Below are 25486 nucleotides of genomic sequence, written 5' to 3' on the forward strand. Positions count from 1 at the left end.
TGCTCAGGTCCTGGCGGTGGGCATGGGAAAGACCAAAGTCAGTAGCTTCACTCCCTAAGTAAAGCTTCTGAAGGGAAGCCACAGGAAGCTTGTTTTCTTCTCAGCTCAGTGCAAAGCACAGCAGAGAGCTGACTCTGATGTGCGTCATCTTTTCTGGGTACCTCATCTGTGACCCTGATTTCAAACTGTGGAGCAGCCCTGTCCTCAGATAAACACCGTGACTGTGCTTCAGGCACAGTTAGTGCTGTTCTGTGCAATTGGAAATGGCCTGGTTTGAAGCCTGCTCACTCTTCAGCTGCTGTCAAGCATGTTTTCTGAACTGTCAGTCAGGCATAATGTAGAATGCCCTCTGTTGTGACCACTGATGCCACAAAACACACTAGCAAATGCCCTGGAAAGTCCTGCTCTGTATTTTTCAAGTTGCCATTCTTAATACTAAAACTTAAGTCCAGGTCTTGGGTCCTTTCTAAAAAAAATATCACAGAGAAAACATACTGGCCTTTGGGGCTTCTCATGTGCTGTGGAAAATATACATTTTATATATAGCTTTATATGATATATATATCATATAAAGCATCCAGTAACTAGGGAGCAAGGCAGGCCATTGACCTCTGGACTGAGAGATGCCTGCTCTGACCCAAACCTTGCACATTTTGTCTATTCTGTGCAAGGAGGGAGGTGTGAAAAGAGCATGTGCAGGTGACATGCAAAGCTGGATGATAAAGCAGGTGCATGTGGGATAACATTAAAAGTGCAAAGGCAGTTTTAGTGCTGATTCCCAAGCCCACTCTTTCCAATCAGCCTGTATTAACAGCAGTGAAATAATGCCAGTACAGTCAGAGCTCTCTCTGAGCAGAAACATCCCCACAGCCCTTCACTGCTCACCAACATGAATGGAATCACAGCTACAAAACTACTCAGATCCATTTTATCAGCAGTTTAGTACCACAAGCAAAAGACTTCATGGAAAGATTTCAGCTAATTATCAATTAATCTGTAGTTACATCTAGTCCTAGGTAAGTGAAGCATATGAAAGCTTTAAAATCACTTTCTCACAGAAGAAAAAAAAGCCAAAAGATCAGTCAGACATCAGTGTTATCAGAGCTTCTGCATAAGCTTTCACAAAAGTTTGCTTTCAAACTACTATTTATGGTCTTTTTAGTTTTGAGTAGTTGCAATTACCTCAAATTTATTTAATCAATATTTTATTAATTTTCCTGAGAAATGCTTAGCTAACAGAGTCAACACAATCAATGACTTTGTAGAAAGCAACTTCCCAAACCAGTGAAAAATACTGAGGCATTTTGCACTCTCTGGTTTTATATCCCTGGCTGAGTGCAGCCCTACAGATCTGTAAGAAAACCCACACAGAAGTTCATCGTTTGTCTTCTGGCACTGCAGACATGGGTGTGGATTCTACAGTTAGCAATATCCTACTATAGAGAAAAACACTGAATTTAGGCAGAAATACTATTTACGCTAAAGGCAATAAAATAAATCATGCAAATTCTAACATTTTAAACAGAGAAAAGGTCTTAACACATACCAGAAAATGTTGTCTGGCTCCCGCAAAGACTTTTTCCCCCATAATTAAAACAATAAGGCCTGCTTTAGAAGCTACTACTAATTAGAAAAGTGAATTAACATTTATTTTTTCCTACCAAAATGAAATGAAATAAATTAAAGTTAGCATAATTAAGCTTGTCTGCAATCCTGCTGCCTAAATAAGATTTTCAGATGATTGCTCAGTGTTTGCTTGCTCTGCAGGCACAGATAAAATTACATGAAGCACGTTTAGATCCGTGACCGCCAGTTATCATAAATACATAACAAAGAATGTTACTACCTAAAAACTTGCCTTCTATCTTAAGACGTCATAAATTCTTCTGATAGCTCAGATGGCATCAAAGTTAACTTCTATTCCCCCTAGTAAAAATTAATTCACACGAAAGCAATTCCTTGCCACTTTCCTATAACTGCAGCTGGGAGACTTATTGCGGTAACCTTACCCTGCCTCCTTGCTCAGATAGGGGCATGCCAGCAATGAGCAATGGCACAAATATAGATGTGCCCCGGCTGTCCTTCAGCAGCGTGCTGCTTGAGTGTCACCAGCATGAATGTCACACGCTGAGAACGGGCTCTGAAGTACTTTGAATGGTCACAGAGAGCCCTCACTGAAGCCAGAGTACGCTCTCACTTTTGGAGGTGGCATTAATAAAGGCTGCAGAGAGCATTCATTGCCTCTGGGTGTGATTTCCAAGGCTGGGGTGTTAGGCAGAGTGTCCTGTGGGGGATACACAAAACGTGCAAACAACTCACATGGCTGGACATGTGTTTACAGAGTTGCACAACTTAATGGAAGTACCTGTTCTGTTCTTTGCAAACACTTACTGGCAAAGTCCTCTCAAATTAGCAGGAGCTTTTTTTATGGGGCTGACTTGGAATCATGATCATATATTAGGGAAAAAAAAAAGAGAAAACTTAGAATTTAGGAACAAAATAATATAAAAAATATGCTTATTATACATATCCATACATCCTCACCCTGCGTGTTTATGTTAGACCTCTGGAAAGCTAATTATGGTGAAGAAAGCAGACGATGCCACTAGGGAGGTTTTCACAGGAACATATCTCTGCAGTCTGTTCAGCAGGGGTCTACCTGATAAAAAACAGGCTGTGTATTACCACTGATTGTTGTGACTGCTGTAGCACTTGAGCTTTGTGAATCTGCTCAAACCCACAGCTGCCCAGCACACTCAGGCTGCTGCTTGTGAACACGCTACCGAGCCAGCCCTGCTGGCAGTAGATTTTTAAGCACGTTTGAGAATGTTGAATTATATATGGCTTTAGCTCAGGGGATGCCACAAGGGACAATGTCTATTAGATCTTGACACAGCTCTGTTTTTTCCTCCTTTTCCAATTATCTCGGTGTCATTTCCTCACTTTTCTAGCAGTGCAATTGTTTGCTGTTTGGTGAGGAATCACAAGTTAATTGCCCATGTAGGCACGATCTCATTACTGCTAACAGTGCTTCTCTCATCTGTGAGATTAGAGAAGAAGTGGTTCCACATAAGTGACGCAGCCCTTGCTGAAACGTTAACATTCATGCTGCCTGACAGATTTGGTTAATTTTTCAAACGAGAGCTTATTTTTGGTTTGTATTAAGCTACGCTACCTTACAGGCCTTAATTTCTAAAAAAATTAACAGCATCAGCTTTGCTGCCAAAGACTGGACTGTAACATTTGAATAGTTAATTACATTCTGCCTTGGCCACAGGGCCTGAATAAGAGAGCAGTGACACTGCTCTTGCTCCACCACCCCGCTGCCCTTGGCTCCCCTCGGTGCCCGTGAGGCGGCGTTTGGGTGGCATTGATACAAAGCGTGGTGTCCTCGGGGCTGAGCTGGGTGCAGGACAAGCACCCCTGGCTGTTTGTGGGCACAGGGCTCAGGTTCTGGCTCAAGGCAGTGTGGGGAAGGAGCGTGGGGAAGGAGTGTGGGGAAGGAATGTGGGGAAGGAGTGTGGGGAAGGAGTGTGGGGTTAGCCTGGCTTTGGAGAAAGCAACAGCTCATGAACTTTTGTGAGGACCACAGGAATGATGGCAGGGAGGAAAACTGCCCCTCAGGCAGCGGCTCAAACGCGGGGCTGTGTGTGCTTATTTCACAAAACTTTCTCCTTCCACTACCGAGGAAACACACAGGGAAGATGGGGCGAGATTATTTGCAAGAGCATGTACTGGCAGGACAAGGGGGAAGGGGTTCAAATTGAGAGTAGTTTTAGATTACATATTGGGAAGAAATTCTTCACCGCCGTGAGGGTGGCACTGGTTGCCCAGGGAAGGTGTGGCTGCCCCATCCCTGCAGGTGCCCAGGCCAGGCTGGATGGGGCTCTGTGCAACCGGGCCTGGAGGAAGGAGCCCGTGCCCATGGCAGAGGGGTGGGAACGCGATCTGCGGGGTCACCTCCCAGCACAACCCCACCCGTGCCGTGCCGAGCCACGATCCGGTGACAAACAGCCTTTCCCGGGGCCGCCTCTCGCCCTTTCCCTACGGCCCTGCTCATTTCCCACTCCCGCCGTGAGGGCCGCCCTGGCCCCGCCTCTGTCTCGGTCCCGCCCCCTCCCGCGGCCCCGCCCCCTGCCGCTCCCGCCAATGGGCGCGGGTGCTGCCGGTGACGCGCGCTGGCCCCGCCCCTCCCGGCGCCCGGTTTCTGTTTCGCTCCGGGCCCCGGGCCGCGGTCGCCGCTGTCGCGATGGAGCCGCAGCCCGACAGCCTGGAGGGGTGGGTGGCCGTGCGCGACACCGCCTTCGCCGAGCCTCAGCCGCCGCCGCGGCTCCGCTTCCTCGTGGCGTGGAACGGCGCGGAGGGCGCGTTCGCGGTGACCTGCCACGGGCGGGCGGAGGCGGCGGAGCAGGCCCCGCAGAGCTGGGCCGGGCTCTTCTCGGCGCCGGCCCTGCGCGGCGTCCACCGGCAGCTGTCGGCCGTGTGCCCGCGCCTGGAGCCCGCCTTCCCCGAGCTGCCGCCCGCGCTGCCCGGCGCGGCCTCCGGCGGGCTCTGGGCCGTGCTGTTCCCCGGCGGCGCCGCGCCGGACGAGGCCGAGCTGCAGGAGCTGTGCCGGGCGCTGGAGCTGTACCTGGGCTGGGCGCTGGAGCTCTGCGGCGGCCGCGTGGTGCTGGACGCGCTCTTCGCCGCCGACCGCTGCTGCGACGACGAGTACTTCGAGAGCCTCCACGAGCTCCGCGGGAAGGCCCTGCGCGGCCACCTGGGCCGGGCCAAGGAGGCGCTGCGGCGGGTACGGGCCCGGGGCCGGGAGCGGGGCTGGCCCGGGGGCTGCGGGGCCGGGGGCTGCGGGGCCGGGGAAGGGACCCTCGGTGCGGGAGCTGCAGCTCAGCCCATGGGTGCACCTGTGAGCTGGGAGTTCCAGGGTAAGCCTGGCAGCCCCTGCTGCTGCGGGACTGCACCCGTCAGGGCAGACTCGCCCGGCTCACGTGAGCAAGGGTGACCGAGGCACTGATGCCAGCTTGCTCGCGGTGTTGTCCGGTGTCCAGATTTGTGCTTATACAAACACTTTTTTGCTGTCTGGAAGCCACAAAGTCACTTTCCGAAGTACTAAGGGTCATCAGTCTTGGAAAGTGCACCTTTATTATGTGGGGAATAAGTCACGTCCACGTGGGCAGTCACTGTAAGACATTGGGGCTCTTACCTAAGCTGCAGGCACTCCTACAAAAACACATGGCTAAAAACATCCAGCCGTGTTGGGCAATGGGTGGAGCAGTAACCGAAGAGGAGAATACAATCATGTGCTAATTTTCTAACCTCCATGAGAAGGTCTCAGACTACATGTTTGCAGTAATGCTTCTCAGTCTTTTCTTAACACCAAACTTAGTCCTGGTCCTATACAAAGAAGTGGTTTTGTATTCAAAGAAATTGTGTGGTGGTTTTTGTTGTATTTTTAAGTGTCAAGTTCTGACCTAATGATTGAAATAATGATGATAGCACTTTCTTCCTTTGGTGCTTTAGGTTTCTTCTTGCTATAGATGTGTTCCTGGATCTTTCCCCTTCTTGTAAGCAAGAATTCAAAGGGTGATGTGTAGTAACAGAGTTGCAGTTGGGACATAGGAATGTTGACGAGTTGCAGATACTTCAGGCTCACCAGTGTCTTGCTGCTGCTTCTTGCAGTACCTGTTTACAGCCTTATTTTCTGGCAAAGTAACCTGAAAGGCATTTTATGAAAGTGATCATGCTTTGGAGGAAAGTTGTGACACCTGACTTCAGCCTTCTCTTTCCTATTGTAGTAGTTAACAGATGGAACAACACTACTTTTTCAGAAAGACACTGTTTTTAAAAACACAGCTTTAGTTTACATGAACATGTACTTTGTTGTATACAGGAGTCAGTGTCTGTCACTGACTAACAGTTCACAGCCCAGTTAGAAACACATTCCAGCCACCACGTTCTTTTGGAAGCAGCACGAGCCTGTTCAGCTCTGGCAGTTTGGGGCTTGGTGGTGAGGTGCAGCTTGGTGCCTCTCAGTTACTGTGGGATTTCCAGCTGTGTTCTAGACATGGCTAAACATGCTGTAGAGTGGTATGGTACTTGCAGGCCTAACAGGGACATAAATTCCTTATACTGCAGTCTAGACCAAGTTATGGAAGATTCAAGAAATAGACATTAAACCACCCCGAAGTACCAGAGCATCCTTTTTTCCTTTTTACATTAGTGTCTTTCACTAATACTTGCCCTCTACTCACTCTAAGCATCCTTCAGGAGCAGCATGACCCTCACTTCTTGCTTTTAGAGTAGCAAGCAAAAAGTCAGCTCTTGCATTTGTATTTGGCTTCCACAGTGGGGCAAAAGCAGACTGAAATTGCCCAGGTGGGCCTGGGACTGTGGCTGAGCTGCCACAAGCTCCTGGGAGGCCCAAGAGGCTGTCACACTTAAGGGATTGTCAGCAATGTTGCAGTTCAGATTCTCTTGTTTCCCTGTCTTGCCTGTGCCAGGCCTGCAGGCAGGGTGGGTGGGAAATGCCCTTGAGCTGACTTCCACAGATTTTCCCTGGGGAAGTTCCTCCATGCATGGGAACTCTGCTGTCTTACCCAGACTCAGCTGGCAAGAACAAAGGTGATGGTTTAATTTCAATGCTTTTCAGTTGCAACACAACCCAGGCTTATTTTTTTTAATGTTTTTTCTCACTACTGGTAGCAGACACCCCCCTCCCATCCCTTTCCCTCTTTATGGAGCTGCAGAGCACACACTGTCCTTCCAGGAAGGTCTGTTTCTCAGTGGAACTTAGCTGTGTTCTCTCAGCCAGCTCACTGTCCTGGCACGTAGAGCATGCCATGGTCTCTGCCAGCTGGTGTCAAAGAAAAAAATTGAAGCTTTGATTGGTACCAGTAAACACGTGCAATTGATGGGAAATCTCCAACTTTTTATTTTGTCACAGAAGGAAATAAATAGAGCCTAGTGTATCAAAAGGCAGTGACTCCATGGAAGAATTGTGGCTTAAAAAGTGTAATACTACTAGAACTGAGGTTAGAATGAGCTATTATAAATTATACACATGTTAAAGTAATTTAACTGCAGGGTGTATCAGAAGTAAATGCCAATCTGTTTTTTTCTGTGCCTGAAGTCAGAAATTCTGGATCCAGAAACTCATTAGCAGGCACTTAGTAATTGTGGAAGCAATGTAACAGCCAGTTTAAGGATACCTTGCTTGTCCTTCCAGTACAGCCTTCCCAAGATTCTCATTTATGTTTATAAAAAGCAGCAACCAAGTGATCTGCTCACAGTTATTAGAATGTTTCTGGTGGATGCCCTAGGCAGGATGCTCCTTGCAGGCTCCTGATGGAATGTGCAGCAATTAGTGCCTCTAACAGTGTGGAGTTGGAGGTATTTTAGTCTGGGGTGGCTGCAGAATGCCTGGCACAGGCCTCCAGTGCAGTGGGAAGTCCTGGCTGTGGAAGGACAGGTCCTTCCCACCGGAGCCTGGCAGCAGCCAGCACACACGAGTGCAGGGCACACACAAGTGTCTGATTCACCTTTTATCCCACCAGGTTCTGCAGCAGCATAAAAGTGCTGACACAATGGTGGCTTTGATGAAGGTTTATGAAGAAGAAGATGAAGCTTATCAGGATTTGGTCACCATGGCAACACAATTCTACCAGTATTTGCTGCAGCCCTTCAGAGATATGCGAGAGCTGGCGACACTGTACAAACTGGAAATCCTGGTAAGTGTGCCTTTACAAAGTGAAAGGCCAGGCTACACAGTGGGGCACCAGCTGCTCTTGGAGCAGTTCAGGCTCAATTTGTGTAACATTCCCTACTTCTGGCTGTACCTGCTTTTTTTTCCCTCTGCTGAACCACCATGACTGACAAATTCAGAGTTAGGGCAGAGCCACTCTCAGAGGATCTCAGAGTCCATGGTAATGGCTTGACTGGAGCTGCAGCTGACTTCCCACCAGTGTCCCACTTAAAAGGAGAATATCCCCAGGCTCCACCTCCCTGGGGTTTACTCTCTGGGAGGCTGAATTTACTGTGGTATAAGTAGCCTTTGTTGTGCCACCTTCCCATAGGATTAGTTTTTTACATTCCCAGTGTCATCCCCAGGAATGCTGATGCACCAGATTAACTCCGTTGTGGAGGAGACCTTCCCACTCAAAGGAGTTTTCTAGTACTGCTACAACCTGCTAGAACTGCAGATGAAAACATATCAGTTGTCACTGTGTTCACTTTGTTTTATGTGCATCTTAAACTGGAAGCACATTCTGAAAGTTAAGATGCTCCTGGAAACAACAGCCATTTACTATGTTGATTTTCCCTAAACAGTGTGTTAAAATTAGAGTGAGCTGTTTAGGTTAACAAAGAGAGCAGAACAGTTTTAAGTTTAGATTAAGGTGCTTGGAACCTGTGACAATAAAATGTTCAATATTCTATTCTGAAAATTAAAGTGGAACTTGGAAAGAACGAAACAAAAATTGTATTAAAAAAAACCCGTAAGGGATATTTAGGCTCATTTGAAATATAATTCTTCTGAAAATATATTTAAATACTAGGCTTGTACCCATGTCTCCTTTGTGGACTCAAAAACATTCTCTTATGTTTCTTTTCTGTATCCCTGTTGTGTGTGGAAGAGCTGCCAAACTGGAGAACCTGCTGGTGCAATGTGCTGTCAACACGTGGGGAAAAATAGAAGAGAACATTGCACATAGAAGTGCATGTGAATATTTAGTAACAATAAAAAACACTTGTGTTGGATATAATTTTAAAGATGATAGTTTAAAAATATTTTAAGAAGTAAATTAATCCAAATGTGAGGTCAGGACTGGGGAACAAAGGTTCTGAATTAGCCTGGAGAATGAGGAATAGGAATGAGCAGTGATTCACTTTGTGACAGGTGAGGGGAAGGTCACGTTTGCCACTGTTCTGAAATGTCTCCAAGTGTAGCATAGTGTGGCTGCACCTCTGTGGGAGCCAGGTGGTAACAGAATTTTGTGTCCTTGTAGAAATCTTTGCAGTATGATAATTTGGGACCTAGAAGAGTAGCAGCTTTGCAGAAGGATGCTGATGAATGGACTAAGCGAGCTGAGAGTGCTGTGTGCTCCATTCAGGATATCACGGTGAACTACTTCAAGGAAACTGTGAAGGCTCTGGCAGGTAATCACAATGCCTTACACAAAAGGCTGTGTAAATACCTAACTTCAGTGACTGAGAGCTCTTCTTATCTCTGTGCAGAACCCAAGGGTCGGGTGAGTGTCCAACTCAAAAAAGAAATACTTTATTCACTTAAGATTTATATCTTTTAACCAATTTGGTTTACAACTTGGATTTGACTTGCCTGAGACTTAGAGCTGCAAACCTCTGTGCAAAAACCATGGATGCTTTTAATGCTTGATGTGCAAGCCTCAAGGATTTCAGCATGTGAACAGAATATGTTGCTGTGCAACTGTTAGGGTGTATTTCCATGGTGCAGTGAAGTACTTTACTTACATGTATAAGGTCACAAATTCAACCTTGTAATCTTGTAATTTCTAAAGCTTCAGAAATAGTTTAATAAGATTAGCATTTTTAATACTTCAGAAACACACAAGGGCTATTAGTACACTGCATTTCTCATGCTTTACTGCCATGTTTTAATCTACAGCAATGCACAAACAGATGGAGCAAGATGAGGAGAGATTTGGTAAAACCACCTGGGCATCAGCTTTGCCACGACTAGAAAACCTGAAATACATGTTAGCAAAAGAAACCCTTCAGCATCTGAGGGCAAGAGAGTTGTGCCTGAAACAGAAGAGAACTGGCATTCAGAAACTTGTAAGACCTTACAAAGCCTCCTTTTCTGTCACTGTTCTTTGAAGGGCTGATCAAAACCTACCAAAATGGTCATGAGAGTAGGCTTTTCAAGTCTTTGCTGTGAAACAGTTTAGGTTTTCGTCATGGTTTTATATTGTGGAAAATGCATGTTTGCAGTTTTTTAATTGCTCCTGCATGTTTGAGGGCACTCAGCAAAGCTTAACATACATGCTTTTACAGTTCAAGTATCATTTGAGATAATAATCTTTGAAATTGTTTCCCTTTAGGGATATAAAGACCAGATATTATTTTCAGAGGACATTGAAAAATTAAGATACTTATTTAATACTAATATTTGATGCCATCTAACTGCTGCTAGTAGTACCTGATATTTCTTTTCCAAGAGTAGTGTACTGTACCATGTATAATTGTTTTCAGGAACAGTACAGATTATAATGAAGTCTTTCCTGGTAAACTTAAGGTAAATTTATACCTTAGGTTAAAAGGTTCTCTGAGTTTCTGCTCTAAGCCATTTCTAATGCTCTGTTGTTTTCCATACCAAAGCAGCTGCCAGTTAGACCAGGCTCCTTACAGGCATTTGTGCATCCAGACATGTTTCATGTGTGCATATTTTGTTACTAATGCTTTTTATTTTCTGTTACAGATGGAGAATCTTGGTGAACAAGAAGAGAATTTAAGTATAGTGGAGGAGCTGGAAATACAGTATTATGAAACACAGCTGGAATTATATAATGTACAGCTTGAAGTATTGAAACATGAAGAGATGCTGCTTATTGTACAGCTGGACACTATAAAGAGACAGATTAAAGGTGAGAATAAAATATTATTTAAGCACGTATTCAGAACACAGAAGTGACATAGGCTGCTCTGTTTTCAGTTTAAAAAAAAGGATATCATTGCTTGGGTCTTGCTAGTAGAAAGCATTGCTGGAGAACATTAATGCTGTGGTACCATCTGATACTTTGTCTTTAATTAGACAGTTTAATTTATTAGACACTAATTCAATAACACATGTTGAAAAAAAAAGTCGCACCGGTTGCTCATCTTGCTAGCAGCTGTGATATGTGCATGCCCTGGTTTAGCATGGAGTAATTTATATTGACAGTGCTTAACTGCCCTAATAGTTGCAAGATCTACACACAGAAGCTGGGTATGGTGAACCTGCTGAAGTAGGTCCTGTAACTCATCATCACTTATTCTAATCTAACATGTAGAAATTACAAAATGCATCCTCTAGTGACAAAAAGGGGTGGTTGTAGCTAGAATGGTACCTGAATATTACTGTCTTCCAGTTTAAGTGTCTGTTTGTGACATAGTTACCCAAGTTAGGCACCAGTCGTGTTCTTATTTGTGCTTATGAATTCTCTGTTACCATGTACACTGTGAGGTAAACATTGCTGCCACTTGTTACATAAATGGTAAAATAAGACACCCAGTGTTGGTCAGAAGAGTCTTCCATTTTCCAGGAAAACTCCAGTTGATGAAGGTAGGAGTTAAAATACAGGGAGACATTTGAAAGAGGAAGCTAAATAACAAGTGCTAACAGCATAAATTTGATCCTGCAAAGCACCCTGTGAGTAACGTGACGTGTTCGCATATGACTGTGAAGGACCCAGCTCTGGAGCTTTACACTTACTCATGACTAACTCACTGCCTTCAATGGCTTTTCAAATGTCATTAGCTCTTTAAATGTTTAAATAACTGTGGCAATTTTTGGTTTCTTAAAAAATGCCAAATGCCTTTTTAGAGAAACAGGATGAAGTTGTTTACTATGATACATGTGAAAATCCTGAGGAGCTCAAGGTCATTGAACAGACCATGGGACAACATTACGCTAACTTGTCAGCAATGACGATGCTGAGGCAGAAGACTAAGCAGTTGGAGACAAAGCGTGGGACTGTCTGTGCGAGGAGAGCCTACCTCAGGAACAAAAAAGTAAATGCAGTCCTGGAGATGTGCATTTTCTTCAGCTGATGTCTTGACTCACGAGGGATGGATAGGAAACAATTAGGGAAGTTTGGGTGGAGCATCCGAGATGATTCATGACTCAGTGCCAAGGCCTGCAAGCAGAAAGAGGGGCAATGTGATTTTAACAGCTTTACACTCCGTGGTGTGGTACAAGGGTGTCTGGCTTGGAAAGAGAGCACAAAGTTACCTGGGTGACCCAGGTGTTCTCCCATCAGCCAGACCTTACCAGAGCCCTGTGGGGATGGCTGGAGCTTTGCCCTAGCAGCCTTTTCCAGAGCAGCTGCAGTACAGGAGGAAACTGACCTTCAGTGATAGGACAACCTGCACACTGATACTTTACCTTTGAGCAGGAGGAAGGGGAAACTTTAACAGCTGCAGTTCTCTCTCCAGCCTCTCAGTTCTGTGGAATGGGCAGTTTTTCCTTTTTTTTCCTATTCAGAGCAGAGCACTAGGAAGAAAAAAGTTGACTCATGAACTTTCTCAGTAAGAGGAGTTTAGCTTACACCTGCAGATCGGCTGGGGCAGAGAGCAGAGTTTGGGTTCAAGTCTGTCTGATCTTTTATCACTCAGTAGCCTGGACAAACTGGGAATTACTTCGGAAATGTTTTGTGAGCCATCATTGTCTCTTGCTTGCAACTGCTTCCTTGGCAGACACCTCTTTTGCTTCTGTTTTCCTTTACCTAATTGCTGTTTATTGGTTGTATAACACTGAAGCCAAATGCCACATGATTTGCAAATGCTTGCCCAGCCATGTGGATAATCCCCCTCTGTACAGAGACAAAAAGCAACTCCCAGAGAAAATACTGAAACCTCTGTTACTAACAGAGAGTACCCTTGCTAGGCATTCGTTGTGCTTCCCATACCTTTGCTTCCCTGCCTTTTCTACTTGGGAGCTATGGCAAATGAGGGAGAGGGGGAAAAGTAGCTTTGTATTTTTGTAGTGCTTTGCTAGCTTCCTTCTTGCCTTCTTCCTCATGTCTTTGCATGAGCTTGTTTCTTCTTTTCTTTTTGTCTCCCTTTCTTCTCTTTTTTTTTTGTTTTTTTTCTTCTAACTAAAATGTAAGACAGGGGGGCTGGGTCACATCTGGATACATTTATGCTGCAGCATGAATAAAAATATGGCTGATTAGGAGAACACTGGCTTTAGCCATGAAGGAGTCCCACAGACTTCACCATCAGGGTCTCACATCTGACACCAGTTGAGCTTAGCCATCTTTCTTGGCACTGCCAAGCACCCAGCTGTGGTTGCTGTTTAGTGGCTGGTGCCCAGGAGTTAATGGCAGAGCTGTTGCAGAGGAAGTGTGAACTGACTGACTGAGAGTTGCATGAATTCTGCTCTTCTCCCAGGATCAGTGTGAAGCCAGCCACCGGCAGAGACTGCAACAGGCAGAGGAGAGCAGAAAGCGCTTCCAGCAGCATCACAGCATTCAGATAGTGAGTACCCAGCAGCAGCCCTGGGGAGGCTGGCAGCTGCTGCTTTTCACACACTAAGGCTCACTTGCTTGTGTTTTAATGCAGAAGAGAGACAAACAAAAAGAGGAGGAGAAAAAGAAAAAAGCTTGGATAAGCCAGGAACGTCAGAAAACGCTGGAGAGGCTGAAAGTATTCAGGGAGGCAAGTACTGTGAACTGCAGTAGTCCTAAGTGGTGGCAAAACGTCATAAAGTATCCATGGCTCACATGTGAGCATGGTCCCAGTCAGAGACAACCATTGGGATAGCCTAAAATAAGATTATGTATAATGAGTAAGGGGATTAAATCTCCTAAAGAGACAGTTTCCGGGTGTGGACTCTGTTGCAAAGAATACAAGTGAGGAGAAGATGGCTTTGAAATAAATGCTTTATCATTAATTTAAATGTATTCAGGGTTGAATTTTCTGCTTGAATGGGTGAGTGGGACAGTTCTGTGCTCTGTGGCTTTTTATCTCATTGGGGTTGATGTTTTGACCAGTCCAATGGAGATGTGACCTCCTGCCTTGTGATTCCTTTTCCAGAAGTGTCCAGCTCATGTTGTTCTGAAAACGTCTCGTCCCCAGCCTCGCAGTCCCAAGTTGCCACGAGGCATCCCTCAGCAGGCAGTGGTGCTGTCCCCTCCACCTGCATCGAGCACAGGGGCAGCCCCAGCAGCTGTGTCCCCTGCACCCTCACCAAGGGCAGCTCTGGAGCAGCCACAGAGCATTCTGCTTGTAGAAGAGAAGGAGCTTGTAGAAGACAAGGAGCCAAAAGCTTCATGTCAGAATACCCCAACAGACATCCCTGTCCAGATTTTTGTTACTGATGGTGACAGAGAGGAACAAAAGCACAGCGAAGAATTGATGGTCTCTCCATGCTCACCACCCCCTCCTCCATCTCCACCCCCTCCTCCACCACCTCCTCCCTTGCCCCCTCCACCCCCACCTCCCCCCCTACCTCTCCAGTTAAAAACACCATCAGCCACCGAGGATAAACCACTTCCCCTCAGCTCTGACAGCCCCTCACAAAGCCCTGCACTGCACAATCAGGATGACTCATCCAGGAGGTCTATAAATAATTGCATAGGTAAGTAGGCTCACATCAACCAGTGCTTTTTAATGCATTTCCTGTACTTTTGTGGTCTCCCTCCCTCCTCTGCTTCTGGAGAGGAATAGTGTGTAGTTTTGATCAGGAGAATGAGGCTCCTGGAAAGCTTAGTCTAAGAAACTACATACAATAACACTGACCATAGCTCAGGATGTTAAATGAGTAACAGTGATTTGTGTTTCCTGTTTGAGATACTTCACAGGGTCCTGATGTTCCAATCAGAAGACCAATATGGGTAAATTTTGAGCTATCTAAGGCTACATTTTAGTGTTTATGATGTATGTATTACAGAGCTGGTAATTGGGCTGCTTATGTTTCTACGGTGTGCACAGCTTTTGTCCACTTAAAATTTGCTTGGTTTCTAAATAAAAGTTTCCTAAGGGAGGGAATTCATGCAGAATTCAACCAGGATTTGAAAGGCAGGTGAATAGCTTTGGCATACATTCCTGGGGAAGAAATTCTGTTCTGTTACACCTCGGCTTTGTTAGCAAGACCATGCAGGTGTAATTGAAGGCTGAACTTGGGAACTGCAGGAGTAGTTTGAATGAGAATAGAGCTCAGCAGCCTCCCAGGGCTGCACTGGTTGCATCCTGCTAACAGGTTTATTTTTGTCTCTGAGGTGAGCAGATATTTTGACTGTCAGAGAGATTGATCTAAGCTGGAAGGCAGCAATTTTTTCGTTGTTTTTCACAGTGGAGCTTATGCTAGAATGAAGAATGTCTTTAAATGTGGTACATTCCTTTTCCTTTTCAACTCTTCACAATACATCCAAGCAGCCTTTGTATCCTATCAGTTCAGAGGCAAACCACAGGCAGAAATACCAGGGGAAGTTCAGCATTTTCAGTTCTTCCAAGCTGTGGGGAAGTACAAGCAGCTGAAGGGCTGAGACACAGTTTAGTTACCATGGCAAACTACTGTGCATCCACTGCAGACTTCAGTGTGGGATATCCATGGGATAACTACCACAGATACTCTTTAAGAAGCCTTGATTAGCAACAGGAGTTGTACACCAGAGTAGTCTGATTACTGTTGGAACAGCCTTTCTGGTAGCTAGTATTTACTGCCCTTCACAGCCTAACATTGATGCATTTTTATTATTTTTGGATAAGAAAACATATTTTTTGTTTATTGGAGAGATCTGATTAGTTGTTTACCCCTATTTCCTGAAGAAAGCCATAATGTAAGTAGCTGTAATTGCTAAATTACCACAGGAACTTACTGAAACAGCTTCATAAACATGTTGATTTTGGTTATGGGTTACTCATGTCTTTGTATGTGAAAAGCCAGGAGAGGCTACTTGCAGGCTTTGTAAGGCAATCTGGTGGATCTTTGCTTGATCCTTTTTAGTCTGAAGGTAGCACAGGTTTTAGCAGACTGTTACATTTCAAGTAGTTGATGTTAATCACATAACCTTGTGTGCACTGCGCATGGCAAAAGTATTTCTAGCCGTGAGGCACAGATGGTCTGGACCTATTGCTGTCCTGGGAAACAGCCTCCCTGCCTGACAGTCTGGAGCAAGCAGCAAAGAGTCCAGCAGGAGTAAAACACAAATCAGTGTGTGTCAGGAGGTCTAGTGGAAACTCTCAGTATGGTCTCTTCATGGTCTGAGGTTCAGAAACATACACCTGAGATCTAAATCATGTTGTGAAACAGGAATTGTTTTCTAAGTCCATGCAGAAGAGAGCTGCCTGCATAGGGCCTGATCTGGCTCCCAGTGACTTCAGTGGCGCACTTTAAAGCCTTCTGCTCAAATCCTTTCATTTTTCTCTTGGCTGAGCAAAAATGCAATTGACGGTCTCAGCAGGCTTCTGGGCAAGCTAGGAGGGATGGTGGATTGTTTATAACACAGAATGCAAGAGATTTTTTTGGTTCAGTGAAATTTTTTTGAAAGCCCATAAAGTTGTAATGAAAAAGAGTGTTGTCCTTTGTGTATAATTTCTTCCTTAGAGCGCAGCCTTATATAATGATGAAGAGGCATTGGATTCTCAATTCAAGATATAAAAGCTGTAACTGCTTTTTAAAAGCAGTTCCAGAGCCTGCTGTTGCAGAGCTTGAAGGAGTCTGTGCCAGAACAGCCGTTCTTGTGCCAGAACAGACCATCCTGTCGCTAGCACAGGTTAAAGGAAGAGCCCTGAACACTTGGGTAGGGCTTCATACCTCTTAAGTGTGGTTGTCTCATTCTTTCCTCTGGTAACAGTGGCTTGATGTGTTGCAGGTTCCATGGATGAAGTGTTGGCTTCTCTGAAGCGCAGTGAAGTTCACCTTCGCAAAGCAGAGCAGCCAAATCCGTACGCCTCCGTGAAGGACAACATCCTCTCTGCCATAAGGCAAGGGGTTAAACTAAGGAAAGTGAATCGAGATACTGAGAGAGATGGCAGTAGAGGATCCCCTAATGAGCTAGAGAGGAGCATTAAGGCAGCCATGCAGAGAATTAAGAAAGTGTCTGCTGATTCTGAAGAAGAGGAGGACAACGATCAGAATAATGGAGAATGGGACAGCTAACCAGTGTGACAGACCTGCTGACTGGAACAGAGGGCCTGCCTCATTTTGCACATTGTAGAAGACTGTCCCTGTCAAAATGAAAGAACTGTGTGATTGTGTGTGATGTTCTCTTAGTCCAAAATGTCTTGTAAAGTAAAAGAATCCTGCTGATTTTCTGTAGGAGCTACAGATTCATATTTTTGCATGATAAATCATACTCCAAATTATGCTTGCACTAATAGGTGTTCCTGGCTCAACCATGTAGTGTTTTTACCACATCTGAAGCTAAAATGCTGGATTTAAATATACATTATTTAGATTGTTACTACACAGTAGGTAATGTTATCACAACAGAGTTTAAGGAGTGAAAAAATAACTGAAAATCTCTTTTGTCAGATAAAAGTAGAAGCAAAGCTGTGGTGACAGAGGCAGAACAGAAAATTTAGCATAATCTGGAATCTTTCACTCCTCCCTCCATTGTCCAGAAAATTCTTCAGCATTTTGCTTGTCTAATACACCTCACTCTTAAATAACTGCGTGGGTACTCCATTTATCATCATGTTAGAAAGTGTGCACTTATGGATGGCTTGATTGGGAAAATCAGTTTCAAGTTTGAAATAAACACTACTGCAGTAATTACTGAAAAGTTTACTTTTTTAGCTAAAAGAGTAAGTATAGAGGACTTTTAGATGTTAAATGTTTTTCATACATCTACATTTACAACGACGTGTTGACATGAAGGAAAGAGCCAAAATATTGTATACAATATTTTTCAGGAATTAGTCCTGTAATGCAGGGCTGCATTTTTCCACTGAGAACTTCAGTACATGTTTATAGCTGCTCTCATGAATTTAAATTACCTGATGGCCTTACAAATGGCAGGTATTTACATTGTGCCTGGAAGCTGACTATTTCAAAATTCAGCTGCATTCAATTTAGAGACTCTTGCTATTTTGGGTAGATAGTGGCACAAATGATTAAAGGTTTTTGTTTTTTTTTTTTGAAGTTTATACTGACCCTTAATAAAAATATATCTTGACAGAAAAGTAGATTCAGTGTGCTGTCATTTTAGGACACTGCTGTGAACTGAGCATTATTTATACCATGGTACCCTGGGTTATGATAGCAAGTGGCAGCCATACAGCAACTGCACTCTCACTATAGTGTATGTAAATGCCCTTATTTTCCCAAATATTTATGAATTGTAATTTGGTAACAAAATTGAAAATACAGTACTTTAATTCCCTGTTCCACTGTAGAGCAGCAGATCTGTTTAATCAGCACAGTAAATATGTATGCAGCAGTTTTCATGCGAGAAGCAGCAGCAGCAGCTGGGCGTTCATTTTTTACTGTTTAAGCACCTACTGCTGTTTGGATTTGAGAGAAAACCACCGTTTTTGGTCCACTGCTATGACACCAGAGACAAAGGGAACATCAGCACAGGTCAGGTGTTACTCAGCTCTCCCAAGGAGATCGCAAGGAGGGGAGCTGGGCACAATGGCATTGTGCCCACAGCACCCTGCTGCCCCCCAAGCTGGGCTGGGGGGAGGAGGGCAGAATCTACCCCAAATACTGAGCACTTCCCATAGACAAAATCATCCTATGAAAGCACAGATTTTTTCCCCACGGATACCCTGGGCAGAAGGAGGGCTCAGCCCATGGGGTGGTGCTGGGGCTGAGAGCTGAGAGCTCTGCTGGGCCATGCCCTTTAGTGGTGCAGTTATTTAAAGCTGCATGGAGGGTGCACAAGGCTCGGCTGCCTCCCCCTGGCTGGTACCTCCTGCCAAATGGCAGCACAGAGCCCTTTACTGATTTACTGTTGTTGCATTCCTGGGAAGTTGCACACAACATAAAGTATAAAGAGAATTGAGTTGCAATTTCTCCAGTAAATCTTACAGCTTTGTGTGTTTAACAGCAGCACTTTTACTCAGAAGAGGCCATCTGAGGATCAGCACCACTGGACAGGGATTTCTCCTGCTTAAGTTTCTTTTGTAACCATGTCTGAAGCTCATCTGGGTCTGATCTCATGTGTTCAACAGAGCTCTACGTCCCAGGCTGAAAAATATCCTTGAAAATCCACTCAGAAACTGCTGAACCCACATGTTTTCTGAAGCCTGTTTTATTTGCTGGACAGCCAGCAGGTCAGCTCTGTGGAAAATGGGCTGCTGCAATTTTCTGGTTGGTGTAGAAGATTTCACCTCTATCAAGTAATCCTCACTGCCTGGTTCACTACCAAGATTTAATGGATCCTCCTCAGCAGAGTAGCTGCTGCATCACCAGTTCTCCTGGATGTCAGAAGCACAGCCAAGGTAAACACCAAAAGCACTGGCATTAGCCTGAAGAGAAGAAGGTGTGAGAGCAGTTTTCAAATACATAAGAAGCAGCTGCAAAGAGGAGGGAAGTAATTTGTTCTGCGTGTTCACAGGGAGATAAGGGGCTTAAATTACAGCTGAAATGATTCAGGGTAATGGTAGGAAAACCTTTCTAACAAACAATGAGAGCAGAGAGGTGCAGGGACAGGTTGCCTGGAAAGGTGGTTTCTTGCACTGGAGATCTTTCCAAGCAGGTCAGATGAACACCCCAGGTGCTGCTGGTGTTGCTGACTGCTGTGGCAGGGAGAGGTTTGCAGCCCGTGTCCAGCTGAGCCCGGTGAGCTCAGTGTCCTGCTGCCTTGAGGCTCAGTTTGCTCTGCAGGGGAAGCCACAGCCTGTTTTCTGAGAAATGCCCAAAGGTAACAACACTCAAAAAAATCTTTCTAAACCCTCAGATTTTTCTTCTGTCTGTGACCATAACCACAGTGGGCTGTGGAGGGAGGGTGGGTAAGAAATAACCCCAGTGCCACAGATTGGTGGGGCACTCGAGAACCACCTGGAAGTGCCAAAAGGAGAGGCCTTAATCTGGATTTGAACTCAGGCTTCAGCAGATGCCTTCTCACCTCTGTGTTTGGTGCAGCTGCTGGTGCCATGCACTGTCAGTAAAGTGCAAGGGCTGATGGGCAGAAGAGGAGAAAATGGACTGATGGGTTGATCTGTGATAACCAAGACCAGTTCAGTATTAACCTGCAAAAATGCTGGGACACCTTTTTAACATTAAATACCTTTCTCAAACTATCTCGCTCTGGGCTAGTAAGTGAATCCCTTGGTGGGAACAGTCTGCCCTAATTGTCCATCTGCAGAAATTGATTTTTTTAAACTGAAAAAATGCAGTTATGTGGCCTTAAAGAGTTAATAATGCACAAATTTGCTGGAAATCCCGGTCATGAGGTAAAGAGATCAATTTCTATAAATCAGTATCACTGTGGCTTGTGATCTAACTATGATGAGGGCAGTCCAGACAGCAGCTGTCAGTATTTTTACAGAGGTTTAAAGCTAATGTATTCAAAAAGCTACTTAGTCTGACTAAAAGAACTTCTCTTTGAAACACCAGTGCTTTGATCACAGCAAGAGAAGTGTTGTGGCAGCAGTGCTGGGCACTGTGGCCGTAGCAGGTGATGTCAGTGCAGCCTTGGGTTTGTCATCATTTCTATCCACATGCTGCTTTTTGGGCTTTATGAAGATTTTCCATAGCAAAACCCTTAGTTGCACAGGGCTGGCCCATCAGCTGAAGACTGCCTTTTTTTTTTTTTTTTTTTTTTTCCAGAGGAAAGAAGGACAAAGGGGATGAGTATGAAGACATTGATTACAACTAACAAAAAACTGTGAAATGCTTCTCTTTTCAGTCTTCCTCTGCAAAGTGATTGGAAGATAAGAGTGGGAACCCTTTGGAGAAAATGGGACTTAAGGCTATACATGCCCTCACTCAAAAATCATGGATTTAATTCCAAAAGCTGTATTTGCATCCGAGAGCACATCTGCACACTACCTGCAATAATAACGTGATATTGGTAGGAGAGAGGGACACATCGTTTCAACTAAACCCATGGTGGTGATAAAAGGTGAATGGTATTGAAAGCATTTTTTAATAAATGCCACAGCAAACCTTGGCAGCAAAAACTGCTCAGAACAATATGTGAATGTATCCCTGGAGGAAACACTCAAAGCTGCTCCAGAACATGGCATTTTTTTCAGGCAAAAAGGTATGTGATTTTCATTCTCAGCATGTCACGCTAAGCTGAGAGCAAGAAGTAACGCAATTAAATCTGCTCAGGTAACAGTGACATTAACAGCTCAGCTACTTGTGAAAATGCTTTGTAAAACAAGCCATCTTTAGCAAACCTTTGCCCTTGCAGTGAGAGTGCGCCACAAACTGCTTAGAAAACATATTTAGCAAAACGATGTTTGTTCATTTTCCACTAGATCCCCCTCCTGTCCCAAATCCCCATTGCAGTGCCAGGGTGGAGGGGACAGCATCGTCCCAGGGCAGCTGCCTGCAGGTGATCATGTTCCATGGCTGTGGCTTGCCCTGAGCAAGGACCTTCAGGCTGGAAGGGGCCACGAGCAGCCCTGACCCACAGCAGCATCCAGCGCTGCCCTGGCAGCACCCAAAGTGAGCAGTCTGGGGAAAGGCTGGCCAGCTGCAGCCTGGGAGAGAACCTCCATGTCCTCCTGCAGACTGGGGTTCCTCCCACTTGAGCATCAGTTTATCACTCAGTGTCACGAAGAGATTTGCAGCTCCCTTCCACCCCAAGGCAATAGTCTAAACATCATCCTACGGGTGTCTTTGCAGAGCCTTGCAAAGGAGTTTCTCTGAGCCTCTGCTCCACCCCTGCTTTCCATCCTCTTCTCACCCAGGAGTGGAAAGGCTGCCAGCTCCAGCAGCGTGCTATCCATGTCTGGGCTCCATGGCAGTGGGCACGGCAGACACCGGGGGTGAGGAAATGAGTCTGTCCCGCTCCTGGAGACACGCTAGAATCACTTATTCATCAGCCAGTGAGTCACTGCCCTTCCCACAGGCTCTTCCTGCAAGCAGAGGTGACAGCGAAACAGGATCCAGTGCCTACGCTTCCCGGCCTACCGGGAGAGCTCTGTGCCACCCCCTCCTCCCGGTGCCATCCCTTCCTCCCAGTGCCATCCCTTCTTCCCTCTGCCATCCACTCTTCCCGGTGCCATCCCTTCCTCCCTGTGCCATCCCCTCCTCCCGGTGCCATCCCTTCTTCCCTGTGCCATCCCCTCCTCCCGGTGCCATCCCTTCTTCCCTGTGCCATCCTCTCCTCCCTGTGCCATCCTCTCCTCCCAAGTCCGCTCGGCTGGAATAAAAGTCCTGAGAAGTGTGCCCGGGTGTGCCCGGGTGTGTGGGGTGTGCAGGCACACGGGCTGAGGAGCCAGCAGTGTCTGCTCTGCCCAAAGGAGCTCTTTGTCTGTCAAGTATGTGCTGCAGAGAAAAGGGCTGCTCTTTCCCTTCAGGTTTTGAAACATCATTCCTCTGTCTCTCAGCCCTGTCCTGAAGCCATTCCCCACCCACTGAAATGACTGTGCTAGTGACCATGGGACCTCCACAGCATCAGGGAGTCATTAGTGAATCACTGCAATTTCTCAGGTTTCAGAGCCAGGGATTATCTTTATAAATGCACCCGACACTGCTATAGATGAGCAGGATGGAAAGGTCTCTGTTCTTCAGAAACTCCAGCATCTTGTTTTGCAGCAGTCATCGTCAGATAATGAGCAGACAAACCTGCATCCAGAGATAAATTAAAGCCACAGCTAATAGTAGCAACAAAATAAGTGGCAAAAGACTAAATGTAAATAGCTTTGAAAGCTGATACTTTCAGTGTGACATGATAATGCAAAAAGTGCTGTGCCAGTGCTGCTATTATTTATAATTCCCCAAATGTCTGAATTCCCTCCAGCCAGCATACATTAAGCACAATCCAGGGCATATGCCACAAATCATATTCAATGATGAAAAGTCAGGAGAAAAGCAAGAGCTCAATCTCTCTTGATTACAGCAGCCACAGATTTCTTTTTCATAGACTGCCAGTACTAATGAATGGAGAGGACACAGAAGGAAAACAAAAATACTCAATTCGATGTGCTTCATGTGCCAACAGATGTATCTGCTCATGAACTTGATTAATTAAATGCAAACCATTGTCAAGAAATGTTGTTCAGGGGTTTTAAGCCCTCACTCTGACTAGCATCCAGCCATGGATATGGAAGTATGATCCTGGAAAGCTGCATGGGATTTAGCTCTGGGGTCCTGGGTACAACCACTGCTACACAGGAGGGCAGGAATTGATTAAGAGATCCATTTTTTGGTGGAGAATAATAGGTCTCCAAAGCTCTGCTAGAGCATGATTTATTCAGTAAGATGTGTCTTGCTGCTGTGCCAGTACAACTGGAATACAGCCTCAAAAGCAGAAGCTGGGCCTCATGTTGACTCACAAAAATCTCTGATTTTCAACATGTAGTTTTCTGTCTAGAGATCATTTCATTGCAGACAGTGCTTCTGAGAAGATCTAATAATTCTGAAGTCATTGAAATATGTTCAATGATCAGAAAAAGTTTTGAGACCCAAAGAGAATTTCATAGCACGATCTTTGAAAAATCCAGAGGCAGAGGTCACAGTTAAGCACCACTCGGCTGCAGTGATCTGTGACATGTTCCTAGCAATGCATTATTGCAAGAGGATCGGAATGTTTGCCTTGCAAAGGTTAGCTATGCTTTTAAAATTCACCAGGTCTCAGATCACCGCAGCCTGAACAGCTCCATGGCAGTGCTGCCCTGACGCTGTTAATGACAAAGTGGAAAGCTGTGTGGCAGGGTCTGGCACAGCCTTTGGATGGCCATTTTTAGCCTTGCTCGCTGAAATCAAACCTGGCAGTGCACCTGGCAGGGCATTTTTTTCCTGGTTTTGAAGGATGGTTGGACTTTGCTCCAGTGGGTTCGGCGGCTGAAGCAGGGCTGCACCACCACTGCAGGTCAGACTGAGCTCCTGTCATCACCTGTCTTTGCTTTTTCAGCTGCTACTGACACATTTTTGTATCTAACATTAACATTTCAGTTGTTCTCAGGAGAACAGCCCATTATGTATTAGTCTCACTGATGCTGCTCTTCTGCTCTGGTTGGCAATGCTGATTATGTAAAGGATATTTAATGTTGTAAATAATTAAAATTTTATACAAGATTTTGGCTACTTTTCAGGAGTAAAAAAGAAAAGAAAATGTATGCAGTGAATTTGAAAAAATGCTCAAGTCTTCTAGGAAGTGGGGAGACAGCTAATAATATATAATTAACATATCTTCCTTTCTTCCCTTGTTGGTGCAGACATGCCTTTAGATGAAAAGCATGGGAAATTAAAAGTGTGTGGGACTGAATAATGTGGAAGTTTATGTAAGTTCAACCTAGTCACCATCTACACGTGTTATGGAGAGAGCAAGCCTGCTCCTGCTCAGGGATCCCATCCTGTACTACCTTTACACAGGCCTCCCCCATGGGGCCATGCTGGGGCTTTTCCTCCAAAAGGAAGGAAATTATGGCCTATATTTTCCAATGAAAAAATAGGAATTCAAAGTGTCCAAAAGGAGTACATATTAAAGGGTAGTTCGTTCATTTAGAGTTAGACATTTGATTTAAAGTTCACCTCATGTTTCCATCAGACATCCCAAGGTGGCACATCACAGCTCAGCAGCCCACAGTCAGGTAAAACACTTTTTAATGTCTGACTATGGAAGGACACAGTCCATCGAGGAGGCTCCCGAGTTTTCTGACAGGAATCCAGTAAAATATGAAAATTAAAGGTTCACAGACAGCAGCAGCAGACATTCCTGCTGGCAGCATCACTCACCACAGATCCCAGACCAGGCTGTTTCTTTTGTAACCCCATGTCACTTGCACTATGAACAGCTGGCAAGGGGCAGCCCTTCACACAAACCAGAGACTTTCTGATGCTAAAAATGTACCTTGGGCTTAATGAGGCAGAGAGGATATAGAAGTGCCAGGTGTGGCTGTACCAAGTAGGTGCCTCTGTGCCCAGCAGAGGCACTGCCCTGTGCACAGCCCAGTGCCCACACGGATGAGTGGGAATGTCCACTGTGGGAACACCAGCTTGCTAGGAACAGAATGAGGCTTGCTTCTGATAATTGTAGGTGATGGGATGTACTGACTGATACTTCTGTTGTACTAACACTCATAATTATGCAAATCCAAATAGATAAATGGAGGTGTTTTTTTGCTAAGAATTAGAGACTGTTACTTGCATTTTACTGTGATGCACACAAGCTGGTTTTGTAGTCCCTGGTTATTCAGAGACTGCAAGAATTTGCTGTACTGCTTGTCAGAACCATTGATGGCTCCTGGTAGAAAAGCTCTGACTAAAGGTCAGGGGCAGATGAGTTTCTCGCTCACCCCAAAGCTGACATTTGCAGCCTTGTAGCCCAGAGTAACAAAGGCACAACGAGCCACAGCCACTTTACAGTCCTCACACCCTCTTATTTCCTCTGGGGAAGCCCAGCCTGGTGCAGAGACAGAAACCCTGCTGCTGTGTGATGAGCACAGCAGTGTTCAGCAGCAGCACGATGCAGTGTCTGTGCTGAGCCCAGGGCTGCTCCCTTGCAGGGATGTGCTGCTGTGTGCCCCTGGAGCAGCCTTGGAGAGCAGCCTCACCCCAGGGCTCCCGTAACTGCTCTGTGCTGCTGAGGAGATGCCCAAACATCCCTCCTTTCAGCACAGAGGGTTCATCCTGAGCCCTGGGTGATTTCTCCAGAGACAACACCACCTTCAGCTCACCAGGGGCAGT

General features: G+C 45.5%; 2 protein-coding genes across 4 annotated transcripts in view; one reads left to right on the forward strand and one right to left on the reverse strand.

Moving 5' to 3' along the window:
* Nucleotides 1-4756, reverse strand: part of FSD2 (fibronectin type III and SPRY domain containing 2) — an 18976-nt gene extending 14220 nt beyond the window's left edge. Inside the window, exons 1-3 of one of the 3 annotated variants that reach the window (XM_064388934.1) lie at nt 2545-4109; nt 2392-2433; nt 2010-2284 (exon numbers count right to left, since the gene is read on the reverse strand). The gene's annotated coding sequence lies outside the window, so the exon portion shown is untranslated. Of the gene's footprint in view, nt 1-2009; nt 2285-2391; nt 2434-2544; nt 4110-4630 lie in introns of those variants that run through there. The other 2 variants (XM_064388935.1, XM_064388936.1) reach the window with 2 other exon arrangements.
* WHAMM (WASP homolog associated with actin, golgi membranes and microtubules) lies at nt 4174-17859 on the forward strand. The gene is made up of 10 exons (XM_064388937.1): nt 4174-4789; nt 7551-7724; nt 9000-9150; nt 9638-9807; nt 10451-10616; nt 11555-11742; nt 13123-13209; nt 13294-13389; nt 13768-14311; nt 16548-17859. The coding sequence occupies exons 1-10, from the start codon at nt 4250-4252 to the stop codon at nt 16832-16834; spliced, it is 2403 nt and encodes an 800-aa protein (XP_064245007.1). The 5' UTR covers nt 4174-4249; the 3' UTR covers nt 16835-17859.
* Nucleotides 17860-25486: the final 7627 nt, after the last annotated feature.

Source organism: Passer domesticus, chromosome 14 (genome assembly GCF_036417665.1).
Source record: "Passer domesticus isolate bPasDom1 chromosome 14, bPasDom1.hap1, whole genome shotgun sequence".
Classification (NCBI taxonomy): Eukaryota; Metazoa; Chordata; class Aves; order Passeriformes; family Passeridae; genus Passer; species Passer domesticus.

Excerpts from the sequence above, each read along its gene's own strand:
- WHAMM (XM_064388937.1), top strand. The coding sequence starts at position 4,250 with ATGGAGCCGCAGCCCGACAGCCTGGAGGGGTGGGTGGCCGTGCGCGAC. Across the intron at positions 7,725-8,999 it reads TGTACAAACTGGAAATCCTG|AAATCTTTGCAGTATGATAA; the intron begins GTAAGTGTGCCT and ends GTGTCCTTGTAG. Across the intron at positions 9,151-9,637 it reads AACTGTGAAGGCTCTGGCAG|CAATGCACAAACAGATGGAG; the intron begins GTAATCACAATG and ends TTTAATCTACAG.